This window comes from Heterocephalus glaber, unplaced genomic scaffold, assembly GCF_053883595.1.
Source record: "Heterocephalus glaber isolate CG9 unplaced genomic scaffold, H.glaber_assembly_v1.0 deba00001321, whole genome shotgun sequence".
Lineage (NCBI taxonomy): Eukaryota > Metazoa > Chordata > Mammalia > Rodentia > Bathyergidae > Heterocephalus > Heterocephalus glaber.
Window position 1 is genome coordinate 45,641 of NW_028258256.1, and position 20,223 is coordinate 65,863.

Here is a 20,223-nt window from a genome sequence, read left to right on the forward strand (position 1 = left end):
ATATACTGACCTGATGACAGTCCATCCTTCACTATAATCTGAATATTATTCCCCCAAATGAATGTAAGTATATAATGTATTTCAAATGTATATTAATTCAAATATATTGCTGTTTACAGCACAGATACCATGAATGAATACCTGATCTACTCTTTGATGTGTAAAACTATTAAATGAGTAAAACTTCTGGAGGAAGAGAATCAAAAAGGATTGTTAAATATCACTTTAACAAAGCTATAATTTTGAAGAAAATTTAAAAAGCTTAAGGAACTTACATTAGATGCATTCTCCCTTTTTTGAATACTACTGAATACGGTATTAAATATATAAATATATAGTGTTAAATAAAATCTAGTGTTAACTTGGGGGCAGGGGAAACCCTCATATTTACATTAAGAACTTCAGCACAAAAGAGAATCCAAAGCCCAGGCTTCAGAGCCAACATTTATGTGCTGTCTTAGTAGATTCCACATCAAGATTCTGGATACATGGATTGTCATTCTCCTATTTCTACCACCCAAAGACTTGCTCTGTCAAGCAAGACAAAAGTAAGTACAGGAACTATTTTAAACACACATATATTAATTCCACATATGAAACTGAGTATAATAATATAGCTTATAGAATTATAGGGAGAAATTCATTTTCAAAATTATTGAATTAAGCTAGTGTTTCTCAGTCTCACTAATCAATATAATTATCTGTGTAGTTTAAACTATTCAGATAACCTTGCCTCAGATCCAAACCAATGAGTAATTCTTGACATATATTTTTAAACTTGTTAAGAACCACTGCTTTTGATAGACCCTGCTATTTGTAAATGGTACATTAGTATTCCATGTTCTTACTGTTAAGAAAACTGACTACCAATTTCAAAATATAAATATTTAGCAATATTTATTTTATAACTAACATTTAGCATGATATGAATTATTGCCTCTGAAGTTTGAGGTCTCGATTTCTGTGCATGATTCTGCTCACCTGAATACTTATCCTCCAAAGACAATGACTCTCTTTAATTTGTTTCCATGATGATATTGATTTATCCATCCATTAATAACTCATGTTCCTAAATAACTTATCCCAAAATTACCATGAGCTCCCTTAAATAGTGAACAACAAAATACCTTTTCCACCTGAAATTTACCACTTGACATTGACAGTGTGCTTTTAAGTCTTTCTGTGATGCATATACATCTATTTCTGACATTTTAAATGATATTCATGTCTATATTTTTAAAATATTTCATTAATTTTATTGGTACATATAAGGTATAAAATACAGTTACATTCATCATTGGGATCTTTTACCTTTACATGCTATACTTTAGTGCTTATTTTTCCCCATTTCCCTGCTCTCCCTTCACTCCCTCTACCCTTTCCTATTTACAGAGACTTGTTTCTATTTTTACCTTTTCTCATATTTTTTTTGCCTTTCTTTCATTTCCCCATCTTTCTCACTTCCCCAAATCCTTTAGACCTTTTGTTCCTATTTCACATTATCAATTGTATCATTTGAACCTTATTTACACTTTTAGTTTTTCACAACAGAGAGCCTATTCTGTATTTATTCATGTGTGTCCTATTTGTTTCACTTTGATATACATTACTATATAAGAAGAATATTATTTAACTTAGAGTTTATTGTTATGACAGTCCTTTCAAAATGCTTCTGTATCACAGAAGTTCAAGATGTTACATAATATGCAGTTGAAGGCTCTTTGTTTGATATCTCACAGTTGATGTATATGTAAAATTACTGTAAACCACCTATACGTACTTTCCAAATAAAAATCAGGTATTCTAATGTATATTGCCTTTTTCTTAAGATGCATGATCAAAATATCATTGAGATCCATGTAGTAATAAATCTTCCAAATAAGTAGACAAGATATTTTTATTTCATTGAGACTATTTCCTTTTCACTCAAATAAGAAACAATACCTCGGCATGGAGGTCAGGAAATGAACATTTCTGTCCTGTAGATTGCCTTCCTACAATATATAAAATGGGTGGGAATTTCTCAACCTCACTGTGCTCATACTTCCTAATGGAAACAAAAAGTATAATATTCATCACCAGACAACATATGATAATAAGCAATTTTGGAATCTAATACATATTGCACCATTACATTGCTTTATCAGGAAATAATAATTCTCCTGATGAATAAAATTGTCAAATTGCTCTGGAACCTTGTAATGATATTAAGGTGTAACATTCAGCTCAAACAATCAGTTTTGCTCTTCTTTGTTCTCCTTTTGCTCCTTTTATGCTTATCAAAATCTCCCCATTTTCTTTGAATGATTTAAAGCTATAATGCTTTTGATGGTACTAGGGTTCCCATGTGTCCAAGGCCTAGATATAAAAGCTATTTTTTTCTCTCTAATCTATGAGACATTCCTGAAAAGGATAAAATTTTGTGCAGGAAAACACCAAACTTTTGAACTTGCAAAGATGGCTAATATTTGGGAACAAAGGAAGGAATTATGCAATATTTAACAGATTTTTATTTTTGATGTCTTCTCTGGAACAAACTCACTGTAATCTCTGGGAAATCAGAAGGAAAACCATTGCTTCTCCAAATACACTGCACAAACTTACATAAGGGCAAAATTAAAATACAACATTACAGAAATAGGAAAACAGTAAGTTCAGATTATGAGATATTTTAATTGAACAGAGATATTAATCTTCTTAATAACTACCTTACTTATATTAACACCAATATTATGATTTTGTCACATATTAACCTCATAGAGTGAAATTATTATTTGTTTAATTGATATGCAATTCTGGTGTCTCATCTAGAAACCAACTTAGATGACAATGCTGAGTTCCAGAGATGTAACAAACTACCCTAAGTTAAACAACATGTAAATGGAGCTGATAGCACTGAAAGATAAATTAACAATCTCTAGCTGATTAGATTAGCACTAATCTTTTCCATTGCTTTACAACCATCAGAAAGGTTGCAATACAGGTACAGTAGTTTTGACTTCAGGTACAGTTTTCAAATTGTCACTGTGTCCTAAGTATGAAGGAAAGACCTGACTTTACGTCTCCTTTTCTAATTAAGTGGGGTGGTTTTAATATTGTATTGACACCTGAAAGGATAGAGTGAAGCAGGAAAACATAGATGTCTTTTCTAAGTTATCATGGGCTATCTCTTTCTGTGCTCCATACTTCAGAACTCAGCCATTCTTCCTATGGTTGACACATCAGATTCCATGTGCAGCTTTATCCTCTGAGCTATCAAGATCCTCCTAGAAGAGGAATACATAGGGAGTAAGGGGTTTCTCCTTGAGTGACAGGGAAGTGAAGTGGGTGAATGTGTTGTCAAGAGGACAAACTGCCAGGATTCTCATACTCAGATACCCTGTGCATCTATCTAATCAGAAAGCTCAATTTAAACATGCCTTCAGTGTGCCAAGCTATACACCAACATATGTGGCATAAAAATATCATGCTCATTTCTTTTCCATAAAATGAAATAATGTGGCATTTATGACCTGAGGAAGACTATGTATATGAATTGAAACCATCTACATAGAACACTTGGCACTCAGATATGTATTGATAATGATTGATGAGGTTATGATTATTGTCATGCATATCCTCATCCTCAACACATCCTTCATACTCCTTTTGAAGTTATCTTGCAACAGTTTGAATTAATCCTTTTTATATGGTCTTCATGGGATATCTTTGAAAAGATGAACCAGTATAGGAGGAAATCAACACCTTGGATGAGATTTCTAGGATGCCCACCACAACCAGACATGTAAATTCTACAGTCCTCATGGCTCAAATTTTGCATGGAGGTGTTCTCCAATTTGGCTACCCAGTCTGAATTGTCCTAATGATGAACACTCAATGTGCCTGATAGTCCTCCCTCTATCTTTCATGTCTTTCACCATTTAGTGCTTTATTCTACTTCTCTGCAGCATGATGACAAGATAGAATATCCAGTACTTTTATCTACCTATTTCCCATGAAAACCCATGCTCTGTCCTCAGAATAGACTTTCAAGCAATCTCATACAGGAACTTTTGGACACAGACAAAAATAGAACAAAGAAACACAGGTATGGTACTGGTTTTACTGGAGCCAAAAAACAACATCTGGATGTATGGATTGAATATTAACTATTAAATGACCTTGAAGACTCAGTGCATAGATCTCATAATTAACCAAATTTTTTCATTACAAACTCTAAGGACTTTTGAATACTAATGGGAGAAGAGAAAATAGAATGCCACTAAATTTGGAGGTTCTTCCTATAATCTGAAGGAAGCTTAGTGTATGTTCATTTCTTTTGTTTCTTTTCAGGACTCATCTGTTGCTTTTTTGTTTCCATTTCTATTATGGTAATTTTTTAAATTAAAAAATAACAAAGTTCATCATTTTCAAGTACAGATCTCAGTGGCATTAATATTAATTAATTATTAGTTACTAAATATGTAATGAGGATTTAAAAATCATCTAAGAGAAATCAATGTGATTGCCAAAGCAGAATGTACAGCTATAAATGTTTAATTTTGCTGTCTTTTTCACCCTGTAGTTATACTGGATACCTCAGTTCCTAAGATTATAATTTTCTACTGAGAAGCCTGCTTAAACTACTTTTAATATCCCTGTTCCTCAGGCTGTAGATGAAGGGATTTAGCATTGGGGTGACCAAGGTATAAATGACTGAGGCACCCAAACAATTTGTGGGAGATTGTGATACAGCTGAACTGAAGTACACACCACTGCTTGTTCCATAAAATAAGCAAACAACTGACAGGTGAGACCCACAGGTGGACAGGGCTTTAAACTTCCCTCCTGGTGATGGAATTCTCAGAATGGAAGAAATAATTTTATAATAAGATAAAAATATCCCTGAGATGGGAAAAAATCCAAGTAACACAGCAGCAATATACTTTAAAATCTTACTGGAGAAGTTGTTAGAACAGTCAAGGTTAAGCAGTTGAGCAGGGAAACAAAAGAAATTGGAAATGATGACATCCTTGAAGTAGGTAAATTGTAAGACAATCAAATTGTGGAGCTGAGAGTCCAAGATGCTAAACAAAAAAGACACCACAACTAAGAAGCCACAATGGTGAGGATTCATGATGATTGGATACTGTAGGGGGTGACAGATGGCCACAAACCAGTCATAGGCCATCACAGTCAGAAGCATGTCATCCATGCATATAAATATAATAAACAGAGACATCTGTGTCAGGCAGCCCACATAGGAGATGACTCTGCTGTCACTCTGGATGTCCACAATCATCTTTGGGACTGTGGTGGAGGTGAAACAGATGTCAGCCAAGGAAAGGTTGGAGAGGAAGAAGTACATGGGAGTGTGGAGATGGGAGTCAGAGATGACAGCCATGATGATGACCAGATTCCTGAGCACTGTGACCAGGTACATGGACAGTAATAATCCAAAGAGGATGGGCTGCACATATGGATCCTCTGAAAAACCCAAGAGATGGAATTCAGAAACCTGTGTTAGATTCTCTATTTCTGCATTGCTTGAACACCTTTGGAAGAAAAAAAGCACATAAAAAAGTACACTATGTACTTTATGTATTTTGAGTTCAGGATTTAAATATAAATTATGTGCAGTTGGAGTCCATACATCTTCAGGAACATTTTTCAATTGTGATAAATACAATTCCCTTGGGAAGTTTTGCACTTGATCTTTGCCAAAAGGCCAAGAAGTGATGACATTTTTTCATTAATGGTTTTGTGTTATTCCCATCCATCCATACTCACCTACTCAATGTTATAGCCAAAAATATTAGCAACAAAGAAGTCCATGGTCACAACAAAATATAATCTCCTCTTTTTATTAACAATAAAGAAAAAATAATAGCCTGTCTCTCTTCATAAAAATATTGGCAGTTAAGAAGTATTCAAACTTATGTTCATCTAAAACTAAGTACAATATTCCCATACTTAAGAGCATTTAATATAATTCCACAGAAATTAGGACTGCATCATATGAACACTAAACTAATGTGATGGTTCACTGGTAAATATAGCTCAGTGCCTCTTATCACTGAAAAATTTTTCACCATTCTTGGATTCCTGCTTCCTCTCTTTAATGCAAGTCAGTGTTCACTCAAATTAAGTATTTCTTTTAAGACATATTTCATCTATAATTTGTATCATTGAACTTTGTGAAAATTTTATAAATTTTGTTCCTTTAATGCACATAATCATATTGCTAACCACAAATGTGGCATTAGTGTACTCTGCACAAGTCAATGATGAAAAAGTAATGAAACATAGCTAGGCATGGGGGCACATGTCTGTAATCCCACCAGACATGGAGGCTGTGGCAGGAGGACTGAAAATTTGAACCCAATCTGGGAAACAGTGATTTTGCAAAACCCAGTCTCAAAATTAAAATAAAACAGAGCTGGGTGTGTAATCTTCAAGTCAATCCTCAGCACTCTCCCCCAAAATTAATGAAATGTTAAGAAACAGTTTTTAAATTGTCTTTTCCTCCACAGGTTTTAATTTTGTCAAGCCCATATATTGGGGATGTTTGAGCTGTGAAGACAGGTATGTGGTTGTTTTTCCTTGAAAGTACATTCTTAAGTAACCTGGTAATTTTCTTTCATTGTTTTTCTGATCACAAATTATCTCCCAAAAGTGAAGTGTTTTAGCATGATGGTCAGCTCCAACACCCAGGTTTGAGATCTGACCTTCCTTCTACCACTGATGAATACACTTTTAAGTAAATCTTTCCTGAAACATGGATTATAAGGCTCTTACTTCAACTACCTGAATGAAATTGAGTTCATTATATTGTCAGCTCACACAATGATATAATTTGGAAGCAATGAAAACAGAAAAGTACAGGAAATAACAAACACATTTGGCACTTTCAACTATTATAGTATGGCAACAATAATTGTTTGCTTATGCAGCTGTTTTAAAGAAACTTTCAAAAATGCCCAGTGCTGGGTGTATAGCAGGATGGTAGAGCACTTGTCTGCCATGTACAAGACCACAGGTTTGATCCACATCACCACAAAGGAAAAAAAGAAACAACAAGAAAAATAGTTATATGCGTAGACTAGTGCTTTTCAGTTTCATATATCAATATACCAAATTGGAGACTTTTAACATATCTAGATACTCTGATTAAATTAAACCACACTAATCAACATATCTGTCAAGATTGATGTATCACATCTTTTGATATTTCCTAACCCTTAAGAAATAGTTCATTAATATGACCTATTATTATTTTATTAATCAATAAAACTGTTTACTAAGTTAGAAATATACACCAATGTTATTTGCAACATAATTCTTACTTTAATCAGATAGAAACTACTACCTGCATAATTCAAGTAATTGGCATTTCTGCACTATTCTGTTCTCCTGCACACTTATTCTCCAAAGACAATTGCTGTCATGATTCTCATTTTCTTTTCAAGTTTTCCATGCCACTTTAAATTCATGGATCCATAAAGAGTTTCCTTAATTGTTTAAAAATAAGGAATATCAAAACTATCTAAATGGAATGCAATGCGTCACCAATAGCCCATGAAATACACTAGCTACATCAGCATGTGGATTCTAATTCTGTGAAGTGCTTCATCTCCTTTCAATGATTTAGATGATGTACAGCATTACCAGAGAGAGGGACATCAGCTCCTTTTGCAACAATCCCTTAAAGCTCTTGTGCCTTCTCCATGCCACACAAGTGAATTTCCATGTGTTATTTCCAACAATTCATAGAGATCCAATTTTACTACTAATCACTTATATTTGTTATCTCATTAAAAATTCAGTCATTATTAAATACCTCTCATTCTTAGTATGTACCATCAAAAATATATATGAAGTCTCTCTCATAATAATCTGTCAATATAACTCATCAGAAAATTTCCTCTTAGCCATGCATGGTCATGTACATCTGTAATCTCAGTTCTTAAGATGCAGAGGTAGGAGCATCTCAAATTCAATGCCATCTCCTACCATGCAATGAAACCCTGTCTCAAACCTCCAAAAAAAAGGAAGAAAAAGAAAAGAAATTTCCACTTGTATAGAAGGTAATTTTTCCACTTGTCTCAAGTAGAACCAGTAGAAAAGAAAATGTCCTGGGATAGAGGCAAAAAAAAAAAAAAAAAAAAAGAATTAAAGCTTTTGTCACATATGATTGTCTTCCTACAATATGCTGAAGGAGCCTAAATAACTCTACTTCTTTGACCTCTGTGCTTATTGGATGTTGGGAGAACAAAAGCCTTCCTAACCATATGTTTAGCAAGAAATCTAGGTTTAGGAACTAATAAATATTTGGTCATTGTGGGATATTTTAAGGAATTCAATAGTCAAAGAAATGGTGCATAAAATTATTAGTACATACAATTGCCAAATAGCTCTCTGGAGTCTTCAAATGATGTGAAAGACCAAAATGTGTCTACTATGTCTCAGCTCCAGCAGCAAGGCTTGCCAGCCTTCTTCTCTTTGTGTCTCTTTTGCTTTCTCTATACTCATGAATGTCTCTGCCATGGTCTTTGAATAATTGAAAATGCAAATAGATGGAATTATAGGTTTCATATGTCCATGATATACGCATAAACAAGAGCTATTTTATCTTGCATTTATTGCTATGAAATTTCACTGAAAATCATGAATATTCAAAGAGAAAACCACCAAGTGTGTTGAAAACACATTGGTTATGGCCAGTATTTGTGAATAAAGGAAGGGTACATTCATGGTTTAATATGCACTGTTATTTTTTATTTCTTTTCTCTGCAAAGCATGGACTCTCAGTATGAAATATAGGAGATGGTCATTTCTTTCAAAACATATAACATATAGTAAATATAAGGTATAAAGTAATAAATATAGAGAAAAATTTAACTGCTATGCTCCAGAAATAGGAAAACAATGATTTCAAGTCACAAGATCTTTAGTTGAATGATGTGAAAATAATCAGTGTGAATAGCTAACTTATATTTCCTCTGATTTTATACCCATCATATGGTAATCTCATGGAAAACATCGATTATCTGTTTCATTCATAATCAGTGAGGTTGTATGAACTAGAATTCTACTCAGATGTAATAATGTGGTTAGAAATCCTAGTAACCTTCCCTATGTTCAAGAAATAACACCGGGACTCTGAAGAAATTAATTAAATTTTCAGACTGTGCCTTAAGTACTCTAAACAATCAGAGAGACAGTGACCTTAACTGCAGATACACTTTAAAACTTTTTTCAAATTTCCAGAGCACGAAAGAAAGCAAGATATGGCTAAGTATCATTTTGAGATTGAATGAGTTGATAGAAAAATTCAAAAAGATATGGACAGCCACAAGGATGTTCTGGAGTGGAGAACACAGTGATCTGTGCTGAATTTTTAGTGCCTGCTATTTCCATGACCATTGGCTATGACCATAGCCATTTTACCTGTCGCTGATACAGCGGCCACACACTGAGATCTGCAAGGACAACCCAAGGAGAAGTTCACAGTGATAAAGGGATTTCTTCTGGTAATGACAGGCCTTATTGATAGATTTTTGTACAACTCTATGCTCCCAACCAGCTGCCAAAACTGCATGATGGCCGTGATGATGGGAAAGCAATGATCCTGATAGACACTCCCTCTTCCATCCATCATTTCCCTCAGGACTTACTGGTTTCCACTGCTACACTGTTGAGCAATAACAAAAGCATTCAAATCAAATGTCTTGGTGCCCAGTGAAGACACAGGCTCTGTCCTCATAGTAGGCATGAATGCAGGCTCAAATAGGAGTCTTCTGATCCAGAATATTATGGAGTAAGACACAAAGGTGTGGTTCCCACTGGACTGAAGGTTTGGAGGCACAGAACATTGACAGTTCTATGTCCTTAGTGTTCAAAGCACAAAGATCATCACTGAGGGAAAATTTCCAATGTCCAAAGCTAAAGGGAGAAAGGTTTATTTAGCTCACAGTTAGAAGAAGTTTTGGTCCACCATTGGTTGGCTCACCCAACCTATGACTGCACGTGGCTTTAGGGGGAAATCTAAACACAAGCCATAATGATACATAACTTCTAGCTTTGTTTTTGGTGGACTTCAATTTTTAATGAATACCCTCATAAACCTGAAGAATGAATGATCACATATACAGTGTTAGTGTACTAGCAATCTATCAACAATTAAACAGTAATATTGTAAGAAAAACTTTTGAATTACTTGATTTTATATCATTATTGCATTGATCTCATACAATCATAGGAAAATGTCCCTGTTTGAAATGAGTTTTCTGGCCTTTTTTGGTTTTGGGAGAGTTAGGTTTTTTTACATTGTATTCTATAGTGCCTTTGTACTACCACTTTATTTTATTTTCTTAATCATCAACACTCTTATTTACAAATGGGATTAAAGAATGTCAGATTTCAGATCCTGCCTTCCTAACCCAATTAGAAGAATTTCATGTGAATCCTGCATGTGATAGCAAGTTCTACTGAATAATGGTACAAAGGAGGCACCTGCCTACAGGAGCTACACAAAGGGTGAGAGAAGAGCAGAATTATTAATGTGAATCACTAGACCCTACCCCTGAACCAAAGCACATATAGTCTTCTAAGATGAGACTCTGCATCTTGTTATCTTCCCATCAGTCTCTTTCAACTGCCATGTTTGTCCACACGATGAAGAATCATTGTTCCTCACCATCCCTCCCACTTCCACAATCTGTCTTAGCACTCACTGGCCTGGGCTGGATCTCTGCTGGGTCATTACCAAGAAGAGTGGACCTGCTGCTCCTCTCGTGTCTGCTAAGTGGTAAAGCTCAAGCTCTGTCAGGATTTGAAAGAAGTTAGACCCAATTTGATGCAGGGGCCCATGAGGGCAGAAGACATTGGTATGAAGCAGCTGCACTGGAACTGACAAAATAAAGTTCTGGAGGTGCTGGCCAATTATCTCAGTTGTATGACCACAGATGATCAATGCTCACAGCTCCTAATTAGCACAGATCTATGCTACCTCAATCTCCAAGGACGTGTGGCTATTGACATAATCTAGGTGTACATGGAAACTTTTCAGGAGGAAATTCGCCTAAATCTTACCTCTGACTTATTAATTATAGGATAATTTCATAAAACTCATAGCACAGCTGGGGATGGTAGTACATGCATTTACTCACATCTCTTGGGAGACTGCAGCAGGAAATTCTTGAGACTGGCCTTGGCTACATAGAGAGATAATGTCTGATAAATGAAAGAGGTAGGGGAAGGAGAGATGGAAACAACTCAAATTGATTTGCCTTCAATTTAATATCAATGTAGGATTTGATATTTGTCAATCCATTGTATTAATTAGGAACTGTAGTGATAATTAGAAATCCCTCATACTATTTTCATTTCTCAGTATTTCTAAGACCTTATTTTAATTTTCTCCCCTTTGTCACAGGCATCATACACGTTGGAAATTTATGTAGATATTTTTACTACCTTGAATAAGTATTCAGTTCTTTTTTCTCCAATGGAATTACATTGAAATATTATAAAATGATTCACTCTAACATATCTATTTGACGTTCATTACATATTTATTTATATATTGTACTTACATGCCCCAGGATCAACAAAATGAAGGCCATATATTAAAATAATTTTAATTATTTTCTTTATTTTAGTTGATACATAAACTTGTACATATTTATGGGGTATAATACAATGCTTTGATAGAAATATACATTATGTAATGTCTAAATCAGGGTAAACAAACCTCTCATCAAATATGTATCAATTCTTTACAGTAAACCACTTGAAATGTTTTCTTCTAGCTTTCTAAAATACCCATACTTAGTATATTCTCATTATCTATAGCTACTACACTATGCAATAGAATTCATCTGTACTCTGTGTTTATCACAGTACTATTCACAAGCATCAAGAATTGTGGACAATTTAAGCACCTATCTTGCTCCTATCAAACTGTACCATGGTAACTTTTAATCAGTCTTTCTCCATCCCTCCCTCCCTGCTATTTTCTATAATCTCTGTGAACTGCACTGCTATTCTCTCCTTCCATGAGATCAACATTTTACCTTCCTATATGAATGATGTCACATGGTTTTGTTTTCTGGGTCTGACTTATTTTACTTAACATAATGACTTCCAGACCCATCTTTGTTATCCCATATGACAGAATGATGTCCTTCTTATGAATAAATAGTATTCCATTGTGTATTATCCTCCCATTTTTTATCCATTCACATATAGATTGGCACTTACATTGTTTCCAATTCTTGATGGCTGTAAATAGTTCTACAATAAACATGGGAGTGCAGCTGTCTCTCCAACCAAATGATGTAATTTCCTCTATAGCTCTATTTTTATTTTTTATGAAAATTATCCAAGCTTTTCCACAGTAGGGAGCCTGATTTTTCATCCTATTTCTGGAAAAGACCACCCATCACTTCTTCAACATTCTCATGGTGGAGAAGAATCATTAGATACATTGCACTCAATGTGTGGGGGTTACACAAGGGCATGGGAACCAGGAGGCTCCATGAGAACCATGTCTCACTGGGAGAGGCTTAGCTGCTGCCCCTCTCAGCTTCTACCAGAACCCTGAGTTTAAAGCATTTTAAAGTCACATCTTTCTTTCTACTTTCCAGCATAGTCCTCAATTCAGCACACCACCAACATCTCAACAAATATTTCCTTGAGACAAATCAAGAAGTGGACAGAATTTCCTGAGCACTGGGTATGCCTACAGGCATCTCCCAGCTTCCTTGGAATTTCTCCTTGTGGCAAAGTACTATGAGATGCCCTGTTGTCTGCTACACCAGAACAGCCCCTCCATCAAAGTCAGGCCACCCCCAACCATTCCAAACCCAAATGTTCTCTCTGATTCTGTTTATTTCCCCGAAGAAGGAAATCACCTAGCTCCAGAATATATTTTCTTCAGATTTATTTGTAACTTTAGCTTTTGAAAACTTTAATAAAACATTCCTGAGAGGCTGAGGCCAGTAGATCACAAGTTGAACCCAGCCTGCACAACTTAGCAAGATCTTGTTTCAAATAAATATTTTAAAAAGCTGGAGATGTAGGTCATTGTGAAAGCCCTGGGTTCAATCTCACATGCTGCTAATAATAATTATAATAACAATAATAATATTAATGGCTTCAGTTTACTGGTTTCTCTTACACATATAGAGTGGTTTGTATGTGAATAACAATCTCTTGAATATTGCATTATCACATGTATAGATCTGTGTTGAAGTAAACACAATTTGGAGATTTTCTTTACTTAATTCAAAGAGAAGTTTGTTACATTCCTAATCAAAGTGGATATGGAAAAAAGTCTGCAGTTTAGCTGTATGCAGAAAAGTGATGGAGGAGACACTGAGAGGACAGCAAATGGCAGTACTTGTAGAGATAAATATGAAAGGTGGTGGGTGTGTGTTGAGACGTTTATAATGCTTGATCATACAAACTGAATTTTTAAGTTAATTCATTCCATATTAGTTACAGGACATAGATACTATGCTTAGAGCCAAGAATTTAATTTGAAAAATGAAATAGGTAGATGTTTTTATATTCCCAAATCTCAACAAAGAGCACAAGTCATGCAAAGAAACAGGGAAATATGGTCAAGGAATAAATTAAATCTTCAACAACTGACTGTCAAATCTTTCTTAAACAAGTGGGGGAACAATGGTTTATATGAAAACAAACTCAAAATAACCACCTGGCCCTGATACAGTGGCACACAAGTGAATTCAGGCACTCTGGGGGTTGGAAGCAGACAAATCACAAGTTCATACCCAGCCTGGGCAACTTAGTGATTTAGCAAGATGCAGCTCAGTGCAAAAGCCCTGGGTTTGATCCTGAGTACTATAAAATGGCAATAAAAATAACCCTGTGAAGGACAGTCAACAAGCTAGAGAACACAGAGAGGAAACAAAAGGCACGAAAATGATGCATGAACAAAATGAGAATATTAACTGAAATGTAAATTATTAAAAAAAAATACTGAAGTTAAAACATCTGTAATTGAAATATTTGATAGGTTGTTAATAGCAAACTCTATTAAGTAGAAGGAAGAATCAGTGAAATTAAGGACAGGGTAATTAAAATTATTGAATCAATTAATGGAAAAGGAAATGAAACCAATTAATGCAAAAGTGAAGATATCTTAACAAAATTGTGGGATATCATTGAGCTGAAATATTTCATAATGGAAGTTCCAGAAAGAGGAGGAAGAGGGGGAGGAGAAGAGAGAGAGGGAAAGAGAGAGAGAGAGAGAAGCAGAGAACCAATTAAAAATAATGAAACTTGAAAATTCTCAAATTTAAAGAAGTGGACATACATATTCAAAAATCTGAATAAACTTCAAATATGATAAATTCAATGACAACTGCATTTACCCATATTATAGTGAAAACATCAAAGGCCCCAGCAAGTAGCCTGAAAGCAACAAAGGAAAAGCAACACATTGTACAAAAGGAAGGTATATAAAAGTGTATCAAACTTTTTTTAGTGAAATCAAAGTTTCCTTAAAAATGTTCATGTTAAGGATCACAAGTTCAAGGACAGCCTAGGCAACTTAGTGAGTCTCTTCCTCAAAATAAAATATTTAAAAGGCTAGGAATATACCTGCCAAAGTATGTAAATTTTATTTATTTTAAAGATGATTTTCTTTATTAGTACAGGTCTTTAGTGCAAAATGTTCACATTCTTTGTGTAGAGTTGGTACATGTACATAATGCATCTTAGTTCCTGTTTTCATTCCCTTTCCCTTCCCCAAGTCCCCTCCATCTATCCCTCAATTATCTCCTTTTTTTAACATGTTTGCACTATATGATGTTTAAATTACTTTGTGTAGTTGGTACATGTACATAACACATCTTAGTTCCTTTTCTTTATCAACATTCCCTCCCTCCCCTCTCCTTCCACCTCTTGATCCCCTTCCACTTTGAGAAAGATCTATTTCCCTACTTGGTATTAGCTATCTTTTATTTCACTCTGTCTTTAAACTTTGGATTTTTCATATAAGTGAAACCATGTGATATTTAAACTCATGTGTCTGATTTATGTCATTTGACATATGGTCTCAAACTGGATCCATTTTCACACCAATGCTTCAAACTTATCTTAATAGCAGAGTAGTACTCCCCTGTGCATAAATACCACATTTTCTTCATCCATTCATTTGTTGATGGATGTACAGATAGGCCAAAATTTAGCTATTATGAATTGTGCTGCTACAAAGATGGGTATGCATGTATCACTGTAATATGATTTCTAGAACTCTTTCAGGAAGATACTGACTTTAAGTGCATTTTTAAGAGTTGCTTATCTTTCTGGTGTGCTTGGATCATTAACAAAAAGTTCCAGAAGGACCCATAGGTATAATAGGATTCAGAAATGTACAAATGAAGTGACTACAGAATGCTCCAACTTTCTCATTAGAGACAGGTAAAAATACCCCATTATTTAGATATGAAACACAGAGATGAATGAAAGTCAGAAGAGCTACAAAATGCCATGATGAATGATGTGGAATTTTCTGGGTTTTCCAACATGCACTGCAAATGAGATCAAACTGTCTTTCTGAGGAGCCTCCACATGGCTCTCTTGATGTCTGTTTCTTAGGCTGTAGATGAAAGGGTTAAGCATGAGGGTGACTACAGGATACACTACCGAGGGCATTGCACATTTCCTTGGAGAAGTTGAGACATGTGAACTTAGATACACCCCAAGCCCTATCCCATAAAATAAACAATCCACTGAGAGTGAGATCCACGAGTGGAGAAGGCTTTATACCTCTCATTTGATGATGGAACTCTTAGAATGGAGGAAACAATTTTATAGTAAAAGAAAGGGATCCCTCAGATGGAAAAGAAAAACAATGATCTCACCCACAAAGTACATGACTATATTACTGGAGAAGGTGTCAGAACAGGCAAGGTTGAGGAGTTCTGAAGGGTAAGAAAAGAAATGGGGAATTTCCACATTCTTAAAATAGGTAAATCATAACACAATTGAGTTATGCATCTGGGAGACCAAAAGGCTGATGAGAACTGACATCAAAAGCAACAAGCCACAGAGATGAGGGATTCGTAATGACCTGGTGGTGCAAGGGGTGACAGAAGGCCACAAAGTGGTCATGGCCATCACACTTAGAAGTGCATTATCCAAATATCTAATCAACATTAAAAACGACATCTGTGTCAGGGAGACTGCATAGGAGATGACTCTGTTACGAGTTTGGATGTCCACAATCATCTTTGGGACAGTAGAAGAGGTGAAACTGATATCAGCTAAGGACAGCTTGGAGAGGAAAAAGTATATGGGGGTGTGGAGGTTGGAATCAGAGCTGATAGCTAGGATGATGAGCAGGTTCTCAAGCACTGTGAGCAAGTACATGGAGAGGAACTGGCCAATGAGAATGCACTGTTGTTCTGGATCCTCTGAGAGACCCATGAGATGAAATTCTGAGACCTGTGTTAGATTTTGTGCCTTTATATTGCTTGAACACCTTTTGAAAAAGAAAAGTTTGTTTAAAAAAAGGAAATTAGTTAAGTATTTAACAATTTACCCAAAGCATCACTTGGGCAGTGTGTCTGTTTACTTACTGAGTATCCTGAGTGATGCTATGACAGGTGTCATTTCAACCAGTTGATACTTGTTTGCATGTGAAACACTTCTGTGCATGTTTATTACTTTTATATCAAGTATTATTGCATACTTGTTTATGTAGAGTGTTGCATTTGTCTTTGATGTTTGTTTCTAGTGAAATCTAATAATAAGTTCTGGTTATTTTATTTCACTAATTAATGTTTATTTTCTTTATGAAAAATAACCTATAATTTTGTGCTACAATCTATAAAATCTCTTATCATAAGTACATTAGATATAAGTTTTATAATTCTCCACAACTCAGTGGTATTCTTTTACAATACAAAATGGACACATTTGATAAACTGAGACTGAATAGCAAGAAAGTGCCAAAGATCGGGAAAAGAAAAAATTTAAAAAGGAAGAAATGTAATGGATCAGAGAGGAAAGGTCTGTGTTATGAAATTGGAAGACAAAAAAAGACTTCTCTTTTTATCAACTATTTGTAATATAGAAATCATAGATTTGAAAGAAGAAATAAAACTTTAAAAATTCCAATAGTGCACAATGATTATAATAATTTTATTAGTGGTTTTGACTGAGTTAACCAACATGTAACAAGCTGTCCTCTAATCAGAAAGTGAGGAAAATATTAATAAAGTATTTGTGCACCTCTGGACCAAACAATATGGAACTTGTTTGTTATTTATTGAAAACAATGATGATCACAAATTATTTACAGTTTAGGTCAGGTCTAATAGACCAAACAATTGAAAAACATGGAATAGCAGAATGGCAACCAGAATATTTGATGTCTTTACCATTATATTTAGTGGGTAGACATTTTATTGAAATGATGTCACTCACAGAAAACAAAGGAAAGACCAACACAACAGTGTAAAGGTTTTTGTTCAAAGAAAGATATTAATGTAAAAAGAATTCAGAAAGTGACTAAATCCTACTGTCCAGATTGCAACGTTGGATTGTGTATTGAATGTTTTAAGATATAACTTACACAGAAAAATTATTGAATGCATTTGATAAAATTGTCATTTTAATATTTTCTGTTATATTATCTTATAAAATTAAGGAAATAAGCAATTTTTGATCATTGAATATTTATATAATTAGACCAGTAAGTGGTTAACCAGTGCCCAGTACTGTGTCTTTGGATGAAAGAATCTCATTGGTAACAGTTCTGACTTTTGAGGCTCGTGCACTCAACCTTTCTCACATGTGAGAAACTCAATCTTACCAAAATTGTTTAATCATTGATTTTTGAGCTAGTAACCTAATTCGATACATCTACTGTAGAAACCAGACCACCTTAGTTGGTGGCACAGTGGTGTGGACCACAGCAGTCCAGCTGCAAGCAGATCCCAGCCATCGCTGTGCATTGGCCCCAGAGGCTGGGGCACACTGACTCAAGCAAAGGGCCTGCCTGGAAAAGAGCTGCACAGGCACACAAGCAACAGTCAGAGGTTTACCCCAATACCATCAGTAAGTGCAAGAGACCCTAGCTAGAACCTTGCTTGGGAAACAGGCCACTTTTCTGAACCTAAGGATTAAGGTACTGGTGAGCAGCAGACAAAAGACAGCTATGTGGCTTGCTGAGAATTGAAGACCACTGGGTGAGCAAAAAGTTGCCTCAACAAAGGCATGGCATGCTGTATCTGTGGTAATGAAAAGACACTTAAACAAGTCTCAAAACTGACTTCCAGATCACCTAAGGCAACCCCAAAGGGAAATGAGATGGAACAATGGGATACTCAACCACTTGGACTTCCTGAATTGGCAACAAAAGAGGATCTGGAAAGAAAGAAAACAGAAATAATTTCTCAGATAACAGCAGAGATTGTGCCCATAGTCCAAGACATGATTAATAAATCTAGAGCAGACAGACAAAAGAATACACGAGCTGAGGAACATGATTGAATCCCAACATAGGAAAAAAATGGAATCCATAAGACAGATGCAAACAGATTTCCAGGAGATTAAAAGCTCCATTGAAAGTCTACAAAGCAGAATGAGACAATGTGAGGACAGAATTTCAGATATAGAAGATAAGATGGCAATTAGTGACCAGGAAAAGAAAATTTCTTTAAAATAGTAAGGGACCATGAGAAATCTATCCAGCAGCTGCTAGATGATGCAAAGAAGAATAACATAAGACTGATCAGAGTCAATGAAGAAAGAGAAGAGTGGGCAGATGACATGAAACAAAATGTTCACAGAAGTGATAGCAGAAAAGTTCCTAAGCAGGGGAAAAGAACTTGACATACAGATAAGGGAGGCATATAGGATTCCAACTAACCATGATAAAAAAAAATCTACAAATAGGCATATAATAGTTAAGATTCCAGAAACCAAACAGAAGAAAAAATTCTACAATCAGTGAGAGAAAAGAAACAAATCACATACAAAGGAAAGCCCATCAGAATCACAGCAGACTTCCCAATGCAAAGCCTCAAGGCAAGAAGAACTTGGAGTGACATATTTCCAACCATAAAAGAAAACACCCTCCAATCCAGATTGATATAACCTACAAAACTATCTTTCAAAATTGATGGTGAAATAAGACATTTTCATGAAAAAGAGCACCTTAGGAACATCATGAATACCAAACCAGCACTCCAAAAAATTTTACAGAATATCCTAGGAAAAGACAATGAGGATCACAACCCCAGGAAGCCCAGCAGAATGAATCCATCAGGCATGACAAGAAATTAAATGCAAAGGAGGACAATCCAACAAAAAGAAAAAGTCATGACAATGATGTCAATATGTATCAGTTATAACTATCAATGTTAATGGTATCAATTCAACAATCAAAAGAAATAGACTGGCAGAATGGGTCAAGAAGCAAGGTCCAACGATATGCTGCATGCAAGAAACACACTGCATTTAAAAAGAAACTCATAGACTGAAAGTCAAAGGGTGGAAAACAATACTCCATGCAACAGGAACCTGAGAAAAACAGAAGGTAACCTCTTTCAAGATCAAGTGGATTTCAAACCAAAATTTGAAACACTTCTGGTCCCAAATATTTCAGATAAGGGACAATCCACCTGTATGTACAAATCTATTGTGAACATGTGTTTTCCTTTCTCTTAAGTAAAAACTTAAGAACAGAACTGTTTGTTCTTAACGGTAATACAAGAAATTTATATATTGTTTTCCAAAATGGTTTTATCATTTTACATTCACATTAGTAGTATTAGAAAGTTCTAACTGGTTCACACCTTAGCTGAAATTGTTTGTTTTAAAAATTTTAACTTAATCTCCTTAATGAGTGTATAAGACTATCTTGTTATGGTACTGATTAGTATTTTTCTGATTCTAATGTTGCACACCTTTCATTGTGCTGTACTGGCTATTTACCATCTTCTTGTCCCTACTTTTTTATTGGGTTGTCTATTAATGAGTTGAAAGAGTTCTTTATATATTCCGGTCATAGGTTATAGGTATTATAAATATGTTTTGGTTAAAGACTACATTTCGTTTTCTTAATGATGTCTTTTAAAGTTCCAAATTTTGATGGAATCTCATTAATTTTTATCTTATACATCATGATTTCTGTATCCTAGGAATTTCTTGCCTACCCTAAATTCATGAACATTTTCCATTATAATTTCTCCTTAAAAT

General features: G+C 35.0%; 2 protein-coding genes across 2 annotated transcripts in view; both read right to left on the reverse strand.

The window, feature by feature from the left end:
- The window catches only part of LOC147828090 (olfactory receptor 7E178-like), a gene marked incomplete at its 5' end in the record, with an annotated part of 28,014 nt that extends 22,286 nt beyond the window's left edge, over positions 1-5,728 (reverse strand). Inside the window, one exon of the mRNA XM_087211150.1 lies at positions 1-5,728. This exon is cut by the window's left edge and continues 22,286 nt beyond it. Within this exon, the coding sequence (XP_087067276.1) occupies positions 4,592-5,728 (1,137 nt within the window).
- Positions 5,729-15,990: 10,262 nt separating this feature from the next.
- Positions 15,991-16,443, reverse strand: LOC110346927 (olfactory receptor 7E24-like). The gene has a single exon (XM_087211149.1). The coding sequence runs from the start codon at positions 16,441-16,443 to the stop codon at positions 15,991-15,993; it is 453 nt and encodes a 150-aa protein (XP_087067275.1).
- Positions 16,444-20,223: the final 3,780 nt, after the last annotated feature.

What these genes read in the sequence shown, in the direction of transcription:
- LOC110346927 (XM_087211149.1), bottom strand. Translation starts at nt 16,443, where the DNA reads ATGGGTCTCTCAGAGGATCCAGAACAACAGTGCATTCTCATTGGCCAG.